A 21,243-nucleotide genomic window follows, 5' to 3' on the forward strand; every position below is an offset into this window, starting at 1 on the left:
TTAAAAAGTAAAATATTAATTTAAAAAAAAACAAATACTGAAAATAAATTTAAAGAAATATTTATGCATGATTGAAAAGAAATAACAACAACAAGTATTCGACAGTTTGATGTTTAGGTATCGGGCTTGTTTCCAAGTCCTTGCCTTGTGTTACTAAGTTGCTTTTTATCATGAAGGAGGTAGACGTATTTGCTGTGCTGAACTCCCTTATGGCTACGCGGTTAGCATACGCGCCTGGTACTTATATCTAATCACTTTTACACTTTGTGTAGGTTTGATATTAACATTTACACATTAATACCTACACACGTAGTCACAGTTAGCTAGCAGTGGACTGAATGCTATTATACGAAAACTCATCAAATTATAGAGATGACAAGATTCTCTTAGAGCTAAATGTTTTGCATGATCTATACGATACACATAGTTTGTCTGGTTCATGCTGACACCAGAAATCTGAAATCATATACAGTACATTCTAGAACCTTTTAACATAGTCAGTGGCCGATCAAAGTACTTTCCTACTCACTTTTCTTTTGCAAATAATTTACAGTAGAATTGATTGCGGTCAAGTGTGGAAAATGACTTGCTTCCAACGTCAATAAAAACGTATTGAAACTGATGGATCAGTTCATTTTTAATATAATATGCCCACACAGATCACATACTTCGAGGACATAGCAAGGAACGACCTGAACAGATCGGTGGATACTTCTATACAGTCATCCTGGTATGTACTAAGTAGGTAGCAGAGTACTATAAGAATGCTTTTGTTGTTCTCCATGTGTAGAATGGTCAGTAGAAACTACTTTCTAATTGAAAGATGTTACAATGTAAATTTGCATTCACATAGAACGACGTTGCTAAAAGAAAGAAAGAAAGAAAAGAAAAGAACTGCAAGAGTATTCATTAATGCAAAAAACACATTATTTCCTTATTTAGACATCATACCAAACTAAAAAGAAAGTAAAAAGAAAAAAAAGTAAATATAGCTGAAGTGACAACTAAAGCCCCGGAAGAAAAGCATAATTTAAACATTTATCTTATAACCTTTTGTATTCTTTGGATTTCCATTTTAAAATTATGTCTTCCTCAGCTGTCTATTATCCTTACATTTTAAAAGATAATGTTCTTTAGTAAACCACGAAATGTAGGTTATTAATGGCGTTCACTTTTTCGTGACTGGTTCTCAACTTCTCATAGCAAAAGCCAACGCCTCTTCTAAAGATCTTGCGGTCATTTTATGCAGTTTCGACTAATGAATCTCTGTCTGTGAAACAACTTGCTTTTCCAAGATATAGCTGATGGCTGTAACAATACAATGGCACGAGATCATTATTTCATTGCCTTCTTTATTCAATTTTCAACAGAGACTCGTATTTGTACATGTGTAAAACAGTCATAAGATCACGAACATGCTAACGTTATAAATGTTTTAATTAATAATTTCATAACGAACGACTAACTACAATACCTACAGTTTCTTAAGGCCCAGAGAGGAATTTGTTTACTTAAAAGACACTGAAAACTATACCAGTTGGGCAGGGGTGGACTGGCCATAATCAAGTACCGGTCCGATGGCCGCTGCGCCCTCCTCACATCAGTGCCTTTGCGCCCTCCTCGGGAGGGGCTAAGACCCGTCTTAACCTCGGGAAGGCTCACAGATCCTCTTTGAACACATTTTTTAAAAAAAGAAAACAAAACTACATAATTATTTTATAAATTCGCTAGCCTTTGGCCAGCTAGGGCTCCACCCCAGACCCCGGTATTTGCTCGGAGTGCGGCCTCGCTCTTTCTGTTTTAGGCTTTGGGAATGTCATTATAATATCTGAGGGACCTTGAAATTTATACATTTGACTCTAATATCGGTCATTTTGGATGATTTTTATATATCAACCCTCCCTCCCCCACTGCTCCGCCCCCAGATTCCGTCTTTACTCGGCCTACAACCTTGCCGTTTCTGTTCTAGGCTTTGGTGGTACCATTAATGATCTCAGCGACTTCGAAATATATTGATTTGACTCTAATCTCGGTCATTTTGGATCATTTTTACATGTCTCTCCCTCCCATTCCCGCCGTTAGGGGCGCTAGTGGGGTTACATAAAAACAAGACTCCGTTCAAGACTTACCGATGAACATCTGGAATCATTGTTCTTGATGAACTCAGAAAGAGACATCCTGACCAAAATCGACAACAATCTTATTGACAAAATGTGTGAGAAAAGCAAGGAGATGCGAAGGCTTCTTCAAGCATAAAGCAGTGACTTCACTTTCATTTTCCAGTTTTGTTTTTGAATTACTCTTTTCGCTAGGTAGCTATATAATTCTAAATTTACTTTTGTTAATTTTAGTAAATGTTTCATGTATACTTTATATTAACAATTTTAAAAATAGATGAAAAATAAGTTAATGTTATGATGAACATAGCTTTAAAAGGACAGAAGTATGAAAAATAGCATAAGCCCCAAACTTAACTCAAATCTACTTTATGGTGGACAAACACCATGTGCGTGGGTTTCCTCGTGGTTTTCCCGTTTCCTCCCACTTTCTTCATTCCGTCATTTTCATTCATCTCTCATCATCACCGTCTCCTTTAGCCTAACCTTCATCACCGTGGGACGTAAAACTCGAAAATTTCATTTCATTTCATTTAACTCAAATCTTCAGTTATAATTAGGCTGTTAACAAATGTAGCCTAAGAATTTGAACAACTGGTGTGATTTTTGTAGTCTCAGTTAAAGTGTGCAGATTTATATAGGCCTAATATATTTAGTACTCAAAGTCACTTTGTTTGTTTATGAAAATATTGAATTTGTATAATTCTATCGTAATTAACTGCAATAGCTACTTAATATTTTGTTGCTTTTAGTGTACTAATTTCCCCGGGGGAAGCCCCCCGGTACTTTCTTTTATTAGGAGGGGGTATTCCATACAAGCGAAAGCCTCGGATGGACGGCGCCCTCCCAGAGTATATGACCGCGCCATTTTTACATAGCCAGTCCACCCCTGCAGTTGGGTCTCTTCGCTCAGAAATAATGTATCGCCATTGTACAAAATGGTCAAGTTACAACTGACTTAATGTAAATGTAGGTCTACTTGTTACCAGCTCAGCCTTGTTCCACGTTGTAAAGCAGATATATATGGCAGAGATGGAACGGATCATTAATTTTGTGACCTATGACCACGAAGCAGTCAGACCCGAAGGGTTTTGTAACCCGGACAGATTAACTGTGTTCCGTAGACGACAAAATATCGTCATCATACACGTTGTCAGTATGTATGAAGCTGCTGACAGATTTTTGTCAAACTTCTCACTGACTTCATAATTTTCTTTCTCTCTCATCGCTCCCGTCTGTGTGACTCAGCCTCCCCCATTCCAATTAAAAAATATAATCCAAAACAAATTTCGTAAACAATATTAGATTTTTATTGAATGTGTCTATAGTTTTTAAGGCTTCACAATAATTTCCCCAACTTGGGTTTAAGATCAATTGAAAACGAGAGTAAACCTCCGTATATATATACATATATATATATATATATATATATATATATATATATATATATATATATATATATATATATATATATATATATATATATATATGTGTGTGTGTTCTGTAATAACTTTCGTAAATATTATTCGATTTCAACACAATATGATTGTGTGTTTGTTGAGGTTTTCACATAATTCCTACTCTTGTGGTTGAAGTAAATAAAATATCAGAACTAATTTAATCCCCTCCCCCGAAGATTTAAATGAATTTATATTATAATTTTCATAAAAAATACACTTTTGTCGAATATGGTATTTTATTTTTATTTTATTTATTTATTTATTGACAATTGCCAATAGTCTGTATAGTATTGCTTAGAGTTGAAATGAGTCAACAACGGATCGCGTTCTCTCCAATTTTACGAGTATATAACACATTTTCCTGAATTCTCATTAAACATACTCAGATTTTCATAGAACATTGTGTATGTTTTGTCGGACATTAGGAATTTACTCCTATAGTTCAACTTGAAATTAGTGTGAGAGAGAGGAGTACTCGTTTCAACAATCCACACCATCACTAGTTATGCATACAATTGAAATAAAAAACGGGAGTACACTAATATACAAGACTAGTACCTTTTGTAAAACAGACAACAAATCTTTTGTAATGTACTGTATGCCAAAGTGTAGCCACGTACGCAGGAATTTATTTCGGGGGGCGGTCCAAATTCATTATGAGGATAAATTATCTTAAAATTTTTAAAATTACACCTAAAATTATACCAAAATATATAGAAAAGTCAGGGTTTCTGCTTAGTAGGGAGGCTATCCGGACTCCCAGGACCTACTTCCTGCCGAAATATTTCTGAAGGGATGATGCAAAAAATACTTTCTAAACCATCTGCAAATTTTTATGTATTGTATAATGTTTTACAACCATTTTACTCCTTCAAATCATCTCAATCTATTCCTGTAAATAAAGCAGGTAAATATTAGAGATTCGCATTTAACTCGGTTGTTTAGAAATTATTAATTCTTCATTAAGTTTGATTTCAGAGTCCAAATATCTTTATGCATTGTAATAATATTTGTGCATATTGTAACATACTTATTAGTACGGTCTTCTATAATTATTATTTTCACAAAAGAATTTTTGAGTCACGAGTTTAATCTCAGGCTAAATCATTCATTTCTATTCCAAACGACCTTAGTAATTTTTTCTAAGGACAAATCTTAGGAACAGATAAAATATACACTTATAATAATAATAATAATAATAATAATAATAATAATAATAATAATAATAATAATAATAATAATAATAATAATAATAATAATAATAATAATAATAATAATTATTATTATTATTATTATTATTATTATTATTATTATTATTATATGTAGGTTAAACTAGATACTGAAGCTCAAGAGGAAACAAAACCCACAGCTTTCCTGCAATCATTGTTTGATCCCGAAATAATCTAATTATATCTTAAAACAACATCCTGTTTACTCATGAAGTATCACATCCTGAAATATGTAACCTCTTATCTCGAATAGGCATACTTTTTTTTTTAAACTAAATAGATTATGCTATACAATAAGATTATTACGACCAAAATAAACGGTGGTAGAGCGTTAACTTTGTTTTTTTAGTTCCATTTATTTAATTCTTAAGGATGGAATAATGTTTTGAGTCTATTCTTTAAAAAAAATGTAGTGAATTATTTACTTTACAGAAGAAGGTTAGAGCCTAATCAGACATCTCTGTAATAAGCACAAAAGCTAAAAATGATTCTTACTTAAACTTGTAATATTCATGAATACACTACACGAAACAAATTAATTTATACAAACCACAGCACAATTCTTTGTTTAAAAAATATACACAGATAGCCGTAAATGACTACGAATAGTATGTCTCCTTATCTTAAAAAATCTGAAAAATACCTATAATTTCAAAGAGTTTAAAACAATTCTTAGTACAACACTCATTCTATTGTATAATACTAATAAACCCTAAGGTAAAAATCTGTAAACCGAAATGTACTCACTATAACCTGATTTTTTTGTACCTCTACAGTGCCAGTCCAATTCCATGTATGTGTCAAGGAAAAAGAGCAATAATTCACCTGATGTATTTTTGAGGCATTCAATAAAATAAACTCTTAGGTCAGCTTTACACTACGAGATAAATCCTAGGAAATATCTTAGGATTTATCTTCGGAAAAATGTTATGACATATCTCGTACGAAATCCTATCATTTTGTGTCATACACATGAGGAGTTTTGTGAGGAGTTTTCCTGTCTGACCGAATGACGTTTTCCAATATTATGAAATAGTACTACTTAATAAAAGTACAAGATTGATGAATTCCTATGCTAATTACACTGCACATCTTACTAATATTAATACCAGGCGTTATGTTGTTAAATTGGATACCTCTTTTTAAAAAAGCATAAAAATAAGAAGGGTGCTGGTGTACTTTTGGCGCACCACATTTTAGAAGGTTTATAGGTAAAATTCAATACTTTGCATGAAGAGAGAAATTTATAAAGAACAAATTTCTGCAAGCAATAGAATTAAATACAAAGTTATACACCTATATTTTACGTTTACAAGTGTAGTTTTACTAGTGTAAAATCATTATAAATGTTTTAATACGGATAAAATAAGTATCGAACAATGTTTAGCAGAAGGGGTTCAGCTATTTTTTTTAAAAAATGTCACAATTTCGATAGTTTCTGTTCACATTTGTTTAGGTTATTTCAGGTTAGTCTGGTTATGTTATGTTAGATTATATTAGTATAGGGGTACAGCATAATTTTCAAAAAATGATAGAATTTCGCTTTATTCTATTACTATTAGGATAGTTTATTTTCATTAGGTTAGATTTGGTTAGGTTGTGTTAGGTCTAAGTACTTGCATCTTCCATTTCTCTTGAAAATTTTGTATTTTTTAAGGTTCTCCTGGACCCCTTCAGTGAAACATTTACCTAAGTGAGTGCATATAAAAGACGACCGGTGATACTATTTTCCACCACCGGTGTATTTCTACTCAGTTTACAGAAGCTGCAATTTATGTTTACAAGTGGAGCGCTACTAGCTTGATACCATGACAAGTGCTATTTAAACTCATTTCATTGCCAAAACCTACTCGTTTTCACCATCTTCGCTGACGCGCTTGCTTTCTTCGGACGCGTCCCCGCTAACGTTCGGGCCTCCGCTACGCCCTGCTGTGACTCGGTTAGATAGAATTCGTGCTTTTCAGTGGCTACCTAGGACAGGTTGGTTTGTGTTTTTGCACTATAATTTTTATACTATACATCCTGACGCCGTATTTATAGGCAAATCGTAAAACAATTGTAGTTTTTCAATAATTGTTTATGATGGTCTCCTTGAATTTTTATCTATGCCATAGGAGATATTTTCATATCACTCAACGCTAATCAGTTAGGAAATAATAATAAGGAAATTAGTGACAAATTATAATTGTTCAACTATTATTTCGAGTGGTGCACCAGAAGTAAACCTGCGCGATCAGAAGATAAATTAGCAAAACATACCGCATAAGTAGTTTGTTTTCACTTGTTTTGTTTTCACTTTCTCTCACTTGATGTCACTTAAATCGAAATCTTACGAATTTTCTTTTCGAAATAGAGCTTGCTCTAAATAAGAGAAATCTCATAGAATCGATCAGAACACTGATATGCGATCTGATGGCATACACGTTTAGATTTTGACTCTAGAACAAATCGTAAGAGATTTCCTATGATCTATCCTATAGTGTTTAGTGGGCCTTACAGATTTAGTCAAAATATCGTGAGAATATGTCTGTAATCCTTATTACTATGTTCATATATAAAACCAGTAGCCAGTTGTACAGTAGCCATCGGTTACTATTTGGCACCAAAATATTCACCATCCTCTTAGACATTGATTAACACAAATATCATCTCTCTATAACTTATGATTCCCGAGATACGGCTTCTTAAATCTCGGGAATAGTAATGGGGCGTTTACACTTAGTCGATTTGCGTTCGATTCAGTTGAATTGACGTCACTTTCAACTTAATCGACCGTGTAAACTGGACTTCAATTTAATCGCTTGTTGATCGAAGGTGACTAATCAACTGGCAACTGAATTGAAAGACGTTCTATTTTCTTCTGCTATAACACCGCAAATTGTACCAATTACTGCTTGCTTGGACATCTTTAAAATTGCCAGTCGATTTCGAATCGACCAGAGGAGAGCGAGTCGGCAAGCAGCATTCAATTTCGGTCGAAACAATTGAACACATCCATCGACCTGATTCGGCCTAGTTGCTTCGATTTAGTCGCAAATGCAACGAGTCGATTTAGCCGTGCGACTAAATCGACCAAGTGTAAACGCCCCATAAGAGTGACGCGAAAAATTCCATCACTTTCTCAGATAGTTTTTGATGCTCTATCGAATGTAGAGCTCAAAATTGAAAAATCGCAAATAACAGACAGACGCACAGACATAGAGAATTCAGTAACGCACTTTTTAAGTTCGTTGAAAAGACTGCTTGCTCCATAGGTCGTACGGCTTCTTGACCACTATTCATATGTAACTTAAACATATCTTTCTTCTGTGTATGTTATACTATTAAAAAAAAAAAAAAATCGTGAATATGTTGGCTGGGTAGATATTGGCTTCGCATACCTACATATTAGCTATTCTAATGATGATGGAGATGATGGAAATGATGTTATGATTTATGTCTCATAATCCTTGAAAATAGCTACATCTTTCTTCTGGATTCGTTCATTTAATGATCTCAAGAAGACGTAAAAATAATACGAAACAACAGCACGGGGATACAATTACTTCGAATAAAGCTCAGAAACAAGGGAAAAATAGCAACGAATGAAAATGGAAAACATATTCTTTCCACATCTCTTTATTCTAATTTCTTTGTAAAATATGTAAAAAAGTACAATTAGCTTATCTGCTTTCCATCAGCTTAAAACAAGAACCCGGTGCCAAGTTCTGGAAATACTTAAATTTATGGAGTGCGTACATGACCTTCAATTTACGGCGTTGAAGGACACTATATTGTATACTTTGTTTGCTTTACACGTCTAACATTTCATTCACATTTGCATGGGAATTTCAGTTATCTAACTCTTTTAATATTCTAAAATAACCGTGACCATGTAAAATAAATAGGCCTAGTAGCATATTCATTTCAGATAACATGCGTATCGCATCTGACTATGAAACATTACAAAAAAAAAAAAAAAAAAAAATTCAAGAACGTTAATGTTTTCTGTTTTCTTACACTGCCACGAACAATAGCTGCATGAGCTGAGCCCTAGGGAGGAAAGGGGAGATTATTCACTGACATAGGATTTTCATTTATTTTTTATTATTAGGATATTAGTTTACAATTCATTAAAACGCATGATTTTCTGAAACTCAAGGCCTGCCCTTCCCAAATGATGTCCCTACTCAAGCTAGGAAGATGGAATTCAGTGTGTAAAAGTCTTCACTAACAGTAAATGGGCCCGTTTTTGAAAATTCTAGTTTTAAGGAGAGAAAGCATTTTCTATATTTTTTTCTTGTCAGTGAATTCAACGTTATCTCTTTTTTGTGATCGCATCTCAGGAGAATGGTTGAACCGTTTCAAGTGAATTTTGGAACATACTCCCTACCTCAAGTTGGGTTTTTATCTATTTACTTTGAATAAAGGGAGCATTCTAAGGGAATCGAGAGGCTTTAAATTTATTTTTAAAATAGAATATTTTGTTGGTTTTTATAATTAATCTTTGATTGAAATACGTATCCAAAGGGGCGAAAGGCTTCAAATATTCTCCACAAACTTATTTTTCTCGTACGAAGAACGGGCAATCCAGCTAGTATATAATAAAGTTTATTTTCGGATCTTACAGTTTACTGTAATCCCGTTGATATAAAAACGGAATGGAATAAGATCAATTTCCCGATTTTGAACTATTTAGTAAAAGAGCAGAAAGTTCTGTCGCCCTTGAATTTAGAACGTGCGCGTAAGACACGCATTGTATTACTCATTTAGAGGACAATTAAAACACAGTGAGGGGCATTCAGTTCCGCCCTTACCTTTCAGCATAGATGACATTCTCTTTTATTGCGTCATAGTATTGTCATTCTAAGAAGCACATACATGTAACCTTTATCAAAAAAAAAAAAAAAAAAAAAAAAAAATCTATAATTGTTACTTCCCAAATAACGTTGATGTAACACTTCCTAGTATTTCTGTTACGCGATCCTCGCACGCAATATAGTATGTCTGGCATGTCGTCTGCTGTTAAGTAGCGAAGAATATCAGTTTTATATTAAAGTTTCGCTTGCCTGTTTTCAAAGTAATTATTATGAAACTATTATTACTCACGCTCAAGAGGTCTTTGATAGGCTTGGACAAGATAATCACAAATCTTTCTTTCATGAACACTTGTTACAAACTTAAAAAAAAAAAAAAAAAAAAATGTAATACTAGCACAATTTCCGCCAAGTGGGAAGCAGAAAAAGGATTTTGGGGCTGCATAGGTCATTTCGGGTTACGCAACAAAGAATAGTGGTGTTAAGCAACTCAATTTTCACACAGGCCAGTCCCAGCATGACTACCATTTTAGTGAAGAACCCAGTGTTGTGGTTAACACAAGCCTGGCGTTACCGATTTGGCACGAAGCCGATGTTGAGCGGTGTGAAAATAACACTGAGGCGGTATTACAGAACTAGTTGAATGGACGTAACAATGCGGAAATAGAAACACCATCATGATTATCTTTCTCTATATACCATGGTTATTAATAACACACTAGCAAGCGTGGTGAATACGGCCATTGAGGAACTAATAACTATACCTCTCGCCAGTGGTCACCGAAACCTTTCATTTGCTGAGAACAGTTACTTAGCAAAGGCATTACAGCCGCCTCAAAATCCTGTGTATCAGTTGTATACACCCATACTGAATTTTAAAGTGCACATTTCCCTCCAGTGACATCATAAATATCTAGTAACTTATGCTGAGAATTCGTATTAGATTTTTTCTTTGCTTGGAATAGAACCTTACTTTCTGAACTGTAGATTAAGAAAGCTCTATGAATGATATTTGCAACTTCCTATCACGTGAATTCATACTTCTGGAGAAACTTTGATTACCTCCTTAACCGAAAACCTTTTATAATTAAAGAGCTCATTCGTGGCTAAGCGGTTAGCATACGCGCCTTTGGAATGGGAGATCTGGGTTAGATTCCTGACGGGAGATCATGTGGTTCGTATTCCACATGAATCAGTTGGTCCACGTCTGATAGAGCCTAGTTGCTGAACGGGGCGTTAAACTCAAAATCTTAATTTAAAAAATAAAGCAAATTTCATAATTAAAAAATAAAGCAAATTTTCAAAAATTTTGTCTATAATATATTTGAAGAGTGGTGGCCAATGGCCAATGCTCGGTGTTAAGAAGAAAAACACTGCCCTATTTGTGAAGGAACTGTAAACTGTGTGGTATTATGTTTTTTTTTTTTTTTTTTTTTTGAGTAAATATATAGACATATTCATATAAAGCTGAACACCTCTCTTTTGAAAGCTCTATATTCCTTACTTATCATATTTGGATATAGGCAGGCAATATTAGTAAATAGCAGTAGTAATACTAGTCTTGTTATCTTTTTACATTTTGAAAAAGGGAAAATTTTGTGACATAATTCTCATATTTTTTGTCATTACTTTCTTTAAGAAACATGTCTTAGGTACGATAGAATGTAGTAGCGTGTAGATGTATGTGCTTCAAGCTATACAAATATCACTTTTAGTGTTAATATTCAAGTTAATTTATCTTTGTTCTCTGAACATTTAACTGAAGTGTGTCTCTTTGAATTTGCATTAAGAATTAACCATTTATAATTTAATCTTTTTTTTTTTAAGTTTAAGGCCCTTATTATATTATCCACCGGAACTAAACGAGAAGGTATGATGAGATTAATGATAATGGTAATAATGGTGGAATGATGAAAGTGGGAGGAAACGGAAACAAACAAAAAAACTACGCACATTGTGTTTGTCCACCAGGAAGCTCACTTAGAATGGGTTGGGATCGAACTAGGGACCCTATGTACCAGAGAAGAGTGCTCTATACTAGGCCACTGCGACCCCATTATTCATATTATTTTAATATTCATAGCAAATAGAAAGAATATTTTGTTAATATCTACATAATGCAATGTCTACATGTGTACTGCAACAATGAAGAAACGACTCCTCTATATCAAGCAGAAAATTTCAGACTGTCATGTTCAACAATATACTTTGGGCGGGGCACGGTAGCTCATTGGTAGAGCTCTTACTTTTTTGTGCGTGGGATCCCTGACCAAGTAAATTTATGGTGGATAACATCATATCCGTGGATTTTCTCGGGTATCCCGTTTCCTCCCACATTCCCATTCTACAAATTCTTACATCATCCACTTGTCTAAACCATCCGTCTCTCTTAGCCTAATAGAGCTCCTTCGTGGCTAAGCGGTTAGCGTACGCGCCTTTGGCGTGGGAGACCTGGGTTCGATTCCCGGCGGGAGCTCATGTGGTTCGGATTCCACGTTAATCAGTAGGTCCACGTCTCATATAGCCTCGCTGCTGAACGGGACGTAAAACTCAAAATCACCTCACCTCACCTCTCTTAGCCTAATAAGCATAATCGTAGGACGTGGGATTTCCTTTCAATAATACGAGTACTGGCCTCATCATTATACAGGGAGGCTCAAAAGTAGGTATACAGTCTTGTACTGATCAACTCATTGCTTTTTATATCATTTCTTATTGTTACCCATCAGGTAGACTTAGTTTTTTTTATTTATTTGTTGTTAATGTCTCTTCATTTATATCTGAAGCTCGGAACAACCGAAGCAAATAAACCTATAAGGTAGAATGTTATATTTGATCAATGCAGGGGTGTATACCTACTTTTGGGCCACCCTGTAGTTGGCAATGTCAGGAAGGGAGCAGAAGAAATATAAATACAAAAAGGTTAAGCTTAACTGTAATTTTTTTTATATAGTTCAAGAAAAACAAGCTTTTGTCGCAGTCAGGAAAATGGGTGATTTTTTAGCGTTCTAGCAATAACTAAACGAAAGGATAATATGATAACCCTAAATAGTACAGATATGGATAACTCTCCGTTCATAGACAACACACCTGGATCATCGATGATTTTAGCCACACATTTCAAGGCAAAGGAAGAAAATGAGAACAAATAAAGAGTTGATTAGACCTCCTCTCGTAGAGAGAGAGGAAAAAACACTTTATGTGCTCTACTTTGAACTCTGGAATTTTCGTGTTCCCTCATCTTCTTTACATGCAATTCAGCTCCCACCGTTCTTGACATACAAGTACCAGTGATGGAAAATCCAAAGGAAGAGTGCCTTGTTCACATAACTTTTTTTTTCTTGTTCTATCTCAATCGAGGTGAAACGTGTTTGTTTGTTCTTGAAAGAAAACACATGACATTCTATACTTTTCTTTTTCGATCGTTACTTTGCGTATGGAAAGACTTCGCACTTTTTTTTTTTTTTCGGAAAATTCAGGTTGGTCTACACTAGCCATGGACAACTAACAATGAACCTATATGCCTCGTATTTATTTGATGGTAATGATGATAAAAGAAACGTATTACTTGTTTTCTTTCAATACGAGTGTAAAAGATGGTGTGACTTGGAATGACATTAATTCTCATAGCCATGAAACAATATACATAAAAAGTAAATCCATCGATTTGTTTAAGGCTAGTTTTAGATGGAAGCATTTATCGTAGCAAAAATCGTATCATCGACATCCTATCGTGTAAAGTAGCAAATACTATAGCATTTCCCATGCCATGGCATATCCTATGGCATTTCTTGTCAATAGAACCTGCTCTATTTCGTAGCATTTTCCCCAGCATTTCTGGTCCGATTGCAGCGCCGTGGTTAAAAAAAAAAGCGGCGAAAGATTTTGTCAAATATCCATGCTCTTTGTTTTGTGTGGGAAATTGAATTGTAGTAAACAAAAATGAGTTGTAGTAGGGATGCTCTTTGCCCATATACTTCTTTGTGATTTTCGTTTTTTAATATGACCGGCGAAAACTGTTGTTACAATTACTATAGCTTTAGCTACCTCACGCTTAATTTCGGAGCCATAATTGCGTTCTTCTCCAGTGATTTGTTTGCTACGTCACGACAGGTGCTTCTCAAAATGCTAGCACCATATACTTTTGATGCCATAGAATATTATATGAAATTTTTGGCAGCACATCTGCTACGAGAAATGCTACGATAAATGCTTCCGTCTAAAACTAGCCTTAGACGAGATCTTTCGAAACTACGAGGCATGCAATCTTGAAATGTTGTAGTAATTATCTTATTGTATTAGTGGCGACGCCAACTTTTATTTCTTCGGGGAGAGGGATACAGCTACTATTTTGTATACCAAAAAGGTAATGTTATTTACTTGATCTACATTACAATACAATATCGAGGGTGGGCAGGTGTAGCAGTGTAGCAACCGGAGGGTACTCGTCACTGTCTCGTACCCTGACTAGGTTTAAGGCTAGTTTTAGACGGAAGCATTTATCGTAGCAAAAATCGTATCATCGACATCCTATCGTGTAAAGTAGTAAATACTATAGCATTTCCCATGCCATGGCATATCCTATGGTATTTCTTGTCAATAGAACCTGCTCTATTTCGTAGCATTTTCCCCAGCATTTCTGGTCCGATTGCAGCGCCGTGGTTAAAAAAAAACGGCGAAAGATTTTGCGAGATACAGATAAGAGGATTTTGCGAGATACAGATAAGAGGATTTTGCGAGATACAGATAAGAGAATTTTGCGAGATACGACACAGGAAGGAGAAAAGGAAGACTTGATATATATTTTTTTTTTTGCCGTTTTCCAAATTTCCGAAATTATCAGGCATAGAACCTTCAAAGGTATAAATATTCTCCATCTCTCCTAGGCTGACGATAACATATAATTTTAGGAATTCTTACGAAATGTGATTCCTAAGGAGGAACATGAGGGGAAGCGTTTACTTCTAGTGTCATTGAACTTGCATCAGCAAATTTCGAAACTAGAAATATACGAATACTCGTATACTCGAAAATACTCGTATATTCTACTAATTTATTCAATGACGACGCCACAGGAGGAGCAACGGGGTAAGTATCCCCGGTGGACGTATGCTCCCTAAAGACATGTATCATAATGTACCTCAAATAATATAAACTATCCTTTTCAGTATACAAAAATAAGCTACCAACGACACACAAAAAATAAAAACAATGGTCCGTCCCCAAGAAGTTAAAAGCTGGAGTCGTCAGCGGCTTTATTCCATAATCTCGTAAAATACATAATATACGAGTACTGTACCTTTAAATTACATATAAGAACATTATTACGAGTATTTACAAAAGTTAATATTGTACTTATAATATTAAAATGATTACTTTCTCGAAAAATATTCTAAGCGCAATGTCAAAAATGCTTTCGGGACACTTAAAAGTCCCAGCTTTCGCTTTGCATCGAAATATCAAATTTCAAACTCGTAGTTCCAGCTGCGTCAAAGAAATATGAGAACTTAATGGCTTTGCTAATGTGTAAAATATTTTATGATACATTGAAAATTAGATTTTCACTAACAATTCTCGTTTAATGTTTGAACGTAATTGTTGATTCCTATAGTATTCTCCAGCCCAGAGACTAGATTTGGGACCTTTCGAGTACTTACCAAGTATTTTCACAAGTTAAGAAATAAGAATTGTCTCCAACAAATTACAACGATACCAATAATTTTTAATGTTGTCAACTGTTTTTTTTTTTTTTTACTAAAGATACGAAATATTTTTTTCAGACAGGCCTCTAAGTAAAACAAACAATCAAATACTTCAGAGTTTCCTCAGTTTGCAGGGAGCAATAATATAATTTCCCTGATTGTTCTATTTTACAGTACTTTATATATTTTTATAATAGATTTGTTTCTAATTATGGATTTTTTTCAGGTCAAAACTTGCCAGATCTCGGAGATGATTGCTTAGGGTGCATTTGCGAGGCTACAACGAACTGTAACCTGACTTTCGGTTGCCAAAGAGGCTACTGTGGCCCATTTCTTATTTCGTACAACTATTGGTTAGATGGAGGAAGAATAGTATTAACAGGAGACAATTTTAACCGACCAGGAGGTAAGGAGAAGCATTGTGAGTGGAAGTAATAGTTTCATAGCAAAGCGATGGAAAATGTTCTGGCGATGCTTATTGCTAATTTATACTAAACAGATTTCATTCTGCAATAAATAACTGGTTTGGAGTTGAACATCCCTTTCAGCACTGAGATTGTACGATATGTGAACCTACAGCTACGTGAAATCTGATTTGGATTCCTGTGGTAATCGAACCCGAATCTTCACACCCAATGCGTGTACGCTAACCATATAGTCACGATAAAAAATTTAATAATTAATAATGAACAAAAATAAATAAATAAATAAATAAAAATAAGAACTTGTTAATAGAACAAGTAGTCTAGTACTTTATTGCTTCTTACCATATAAGAAATACGACTTTTGGGTATAACTATTTATAATGTATTTTATAAGGGACGATCAATTGAAACACGTTCAGTGGTCATAATTCATGAAATAAATTTTATTTCGAGCGGAAACTTGTAAACTATCTAGAGGCGTCTGTGCTTAGCGTGCAGTAAAAATATTGTTCAGAAGAAGTCACCATGAGCGTTGAGACACTTGTCCCACTGTATCCGTAACTTACAAATGCCGTCCATGTAAAATTCGGACGGCTGACTATCAAACCAATCATGCACAGCGTCCTGAACTTCAGCGTCAGACTGAAATCTCTGACCTTTCAATGCCTTCTTTAGAGACCCAAACATGTGAAAGTCACAAGGTGAAAAAGGTCAGGGCTGTAGGGCGGATGTCGCAACATTTCACACTTGAATCGTTGAAACAAATCCTGCACTTGGCTTGCAACATGTAGACGCGCGTTGTCATGCAACATAATGACTCCAGCGGTCAATAAACCAGGCCTTTTGTTTTTGATGGCTCTCCGCAACTGTATCAAGGTCTGACAATAGCGTGCGGCGTTGATGGACTGTCCTGGTTCCTTGAAGTCAAGCAATAATAGTCCATTGCAATCAAAGAACACAGACCCCATAACTTCCCCGCAGACGGTTGCGTCTTTAACTTTTTGGGACGTGGAGATGAGGAGTGTTACCATTGCATACTGGAAGACTTTGAACTCGGTTCAAAATGATGGCACCAAAGTTTCATCCTCAGCAACAATGCGCAGCAAGAAGTCGTTACCTTCCAAATGGTAACGTGACAAATGTTCAAAGGCGCAATCCATACGCTCACACTTTTGGTCTTCCGTCAACACCCTGGTTATCCACTGTGCGCACACTTTATGATACCACAGATCTTTCACAATTTTCTGAATAGTACCATAACTCATGATTAACCCGTTCGCTATGGATTGAATACTAATGCGTCTATCCGTAGCTATAGCCGCATTCACCTTTTCACGCGTGTCTTCTGTGGCAACAACATGGGCTTAAACAGGACGGGGATAATCACTGGTTTGTTCACGCCCCTTCCGAAACATTCTGGCCCAGTCCACCACTGTTGTTTTCGAGACGCATGCATCACTATACACATCTTCCATACGCCGGAACACTTCAGCTGGTTGACAACCTTCGGCACTCAGAAACTGGACAACGCACGCTGGTCCTGTTTGGACAGATTGGGGATCTTGAACACCATCTTTCACTCGTTATAGAAATATGTATCAACAGCATTCCTACACCCAACACACAGGGACATTAGCCATTACTCACTATTAAACAAACAACATCCTCCTTTACACTATACCAATAATACATGGAACGAACGGGTTTCAGTTGGTCGCCCCTTATATTATTTTATTCCTGGCGTTTCAGATTCAACTTTCCGTTTTCATTCTCACAAGTAAGGGACAACAATTGCAAAGTGCCAGTTGGAATCTTAATACATGCGGTGAAAATTAGGAGTGTTGCCAGTGTGAAAGATCGAATAATGAACGTTTCGTGCACATTAGAAGAGACATAAATTCATACTAGTTAACTATAGAACAAAAATAAGCATACCATTGGCTTTTGGGGAAAATTTACAATTAAAATTTGGTGCCACATGCTATGGTTTTCAGTTTTCAAAACTTCACTTTAATTCAAAATGGCAGATTTCAAGATGACTGCCGTCAATGATACCCTTATCGTATCACTTCCCTCTAGGCATAATATGTATTAGCAAAACCTTTATTCACTTATTATCATTAATACGCGGGTTCGAAGCGGAGGTAAGGGACTTAAACAAATAGTAAGTATAAACAATTAATATGCCTGTAACTTTTCACCAAATGGGTGCATCTTAAAACTAACTTCACCATTGTCTTCCTGATTAAATTCTAGCCCGAAATTATGTATCATAATTTTATTACCCAATTCCTATTTTAAAAACTTGACCTTAATTCAAAATGGCGGATTTCAAGATGGCTGCCGTCAAGGTCATACGTACCATACGACTTCTCCCTAGGCCCTATATGTATCTACATGGTTGTTCTTTCATTAACACTCCGTTTACAAAGGGTACTAAGGGACTTCTGCAGTAATCTCTATTAACCACATCACAATCTTTAAAAATTATTAAAAAATAGAAAACATGCACCATGGCAAAAATTTCTGTCATCACAAGTAATGAATACATGTTCTCTATCAGCAATAAAAATTTCATTGAAATCGGAGCCGGACAATTGGGTGATGTCCCTTGTAAGGACCATAGGGAGCGGAGCGAGGAAAGAGGAAACATTGAATGTCGGCAAAATTGAAGAAAGTCAGGAATGACGGGAAAAGTTAATTTCGTGCAAACAGGGAAAGAAAGTCAACCAAAAGAACGAAACTAAACATAACAAGGGCATCAAGGACGAAAAAAGATCATATTCAGGGTTGTCATCCGGACCGCAGTGTTGCCAGCGCTGCATAACATTGATATGGAAGGTATAGCACAGTATAGCAATTCATGCACAAGGAAAAATATTAGTAACACAAAAGACAATTGAAAAGACTCTGTACACATGCGTAAAAAAGTCTAACGTAGTCGTGAGTGAATATTACACCCGCGTGAATACAAATGGAGGAAAATAGAGAACAGTACGCACCATTTGTAGTTTAATTGCAGTTGACATGAAGATCACGAATGAATACGTGGTCAACACACAAACATTTCTCTCAGTGAGCACAGCGGATGAAAGCAAGCTGGTTACACGCGTCTCTGCAGCATTCCTCTGTGAGTCCTTTTTCAAAGCAATATGCGGAAGGTGTTTCAAACTGTCCAGGATGTTCATTGGAGTAGCCACATTTGAAAAACGCAAAGCGCATCATCTTTTGGAATCAACTAGATGAAACTGGTAATGAACAAATGACTGAAGGCGGAGAAAGTTCTCACGTTGCCACACATTAATACTGGAGAGTGATGAACTTCACCATGTTTTTGAATGGACGAAAGAACAACACATCAACAGGTTGTATAAGGCCTGTACATTTCGGAGGAATCAGCTTTTTGTAGAACTGAACACCGTCAGGAACTGTCATGTTGTAAAGAGTGTCATCCTTGTTTGGAGTTCAGGAGTCAACCAAAAGCAAAACACGATCCTTACCCTGAAGATCGGTCCACAAAACTTCTTCCAGGAAGATTTGCAAATCCCGTTTGGTCATATTCGCTGATCTGCTTGCATATGCTTTCACATTGGGGAATTCAGCGAGCATGCGCGCTGGAAAGTTACCACTGGGTTTTGAAACAAGAACATACATGTGTGGAAGCAATGTACCGTCCATCCCAATCACCGTCCTCCCTCATGTACATTATTCACTCACGACTATCGTTAAACCTTTTTACTCACGTGTACAGAGTCTTTTCAATTGTCTTTTGTGTTACTAATATTTTTCCTTGTGCATGAATTGCTATACTGTGCTATACCTTCCATATCAATGTTATGCAGCGCTGGCAACACTGCGGTCCGGATGACAACCCTGAATATGATCTTTCTTCGTCCTTGATGCCCTTGTTATGTTTAGTTTCGTTCTTTTGGTTGACTTTCTTTCCCTGTTTGCACGAAATTAACTTTTCCCGTCATTCCTAACTTTCTTCAATTTTGCCGACATTCAATGTTTCCTCTTTCCTCGCTCCGCTCTCTATGGCCCTTAGCACCTTAAATTTCTGTGTTCTCCATATCTTTTCATGCTCAATCAGATGGCGTATGTCTGCATCTGATTTGCGCGACAACCATATGGTCCCTTACTTGTCAGAGTTCAACTAAATATACTGTTCGCCCACTGTGGCATTTTGTTCCGTTCAATATTCTGCCTGAAATCATGTTCTTCTAGCCAGTAGCTACTAAGCCAGAGCAGCAGGAACAGATGATGATGTTTATTGAAGTTAGTCCTTTAGTAGCTAGGCTATATGCGACGCATATCTACAGTTTCAGAGATTACAGAGAGAGAGGAACCACTGTAATCTGTTCCTACTGAAAATCCAACCCGAGTTTTTGATATTCAAATCTAATGTTTTTAAGTAAAATGCTTGTGTATAATGGTATACTTGTTAAATACAATATGTTAGCACTCTTTTTATTAATGAATTGGTGTCTTTTTTTTAAATTGGAATTTGGGCATTTTATTTTATGGATTTGGGTGAATTTGAAATGTATTGTCTTAACTATTGCCAGTAAGCCTTAGTGTAAAACTTTGCTTGTTTAATATGATCTTTGGTTGGTTATTTTTAATTTTTATTTTATTTATTTATTTTTTTTTACATCTTACACTGGGGTTTTATGATTTTTAGTTTTTATATGGCGGAAGAATAGACATTTTCCTGGTCATAAATATAGAAATTAATGACTTTTGATATTAGCTTTAAGTTTTCAGTTAGAGTAGTATTGTGTGCAGTAGTATTATGTAGTAGAAAGTGTTAAACATTGTGTATATACAGTATAATTTTTACATTTGTAATTTGACAAACTGTGTAATAAGCATACATAACATAAATGATATTTTATTTCTTTTTTGTATTGAATGAATTAAGAAAAAAACTAAAACAGCTTGAAATAAATCGTATGCAAATACTTATTAAAATTTTAGTTTACAATTTATACATTGTAAATTATTAATTTAAAGTTAACCTCCCTAATCTGCGTCATTTACTTAATGTTAAATTAGTACATTCTCAGAAATCAGACTACAGCAAACGTACAAATGGACAATTACATTCTTTTGTGAAAATAACAATATCCGGTGTTGAGCGTGTTTTTACTCTCAAACTCACCTATACTTCGAGTTAAACTCAACTCACATTCAAAACGAGTTAGCTTATGATAAAACTCACGAAAAAGGAGCATGCTGTAGTGAGCTAGCTCAAATAAGCGCGCTCATTTACAATCCTTCATAAAACGCATATTCAAAGTAACAAGTTGTTAGTTTTAAAATATTACATAATTATTTGAATTTCATTCGTAGAGAAAATTTCCGCAAGCAAAGCGTATAGTATAAGTCTGAACAAATAATCTGTAACAAAATTGAAAACTACTTGAAATATGTTTTGTAATCTATATATATAAAAGAGAACGTACAAATCCTTTGTTCCCTCATCACGCTAATACGGCTGAACCAATTTCT

The 21,243-nt window shown here is 35.4% G+C and overlaps 1 protein-coding gene across 1 annotated transcript in view; it reads left to right on the top strand.

The window, feature by feature from the left end:
• LOC145668744 (lysozyme-like) overlaps positions 1-21,243 on the top strand; it is a 37,859-nt gene that overhangs the window by 13,445 nt on the left and 3,171 nt on the right. The window contains exon 2 of the mRNA XM_081736875.1: positions 15,531-15,710. Within this exon, the coding sequence (XP_081593001.1) occupies positions 15,531-15,710 (180 nt within the window). The remainder of the gene's footprint in view (positions 1-15,530; positions 15,711-21,243) is intronic.

The sequence above is a fragment of the Thermobia domestica genome, chromosome 13 (genome assembly GCF_964235325.1).
Source record: "Thermobia domestica chromosome 13, izTheDome1.hap1.1, whole genome shotgun sequence".
Classification (NCBI taxonomy): Eukaryota; Metazoa; Arthropoda; class Insecta; order Zygentoma; family Lepismatidae; genus Thermobia; species Thermobia domestica.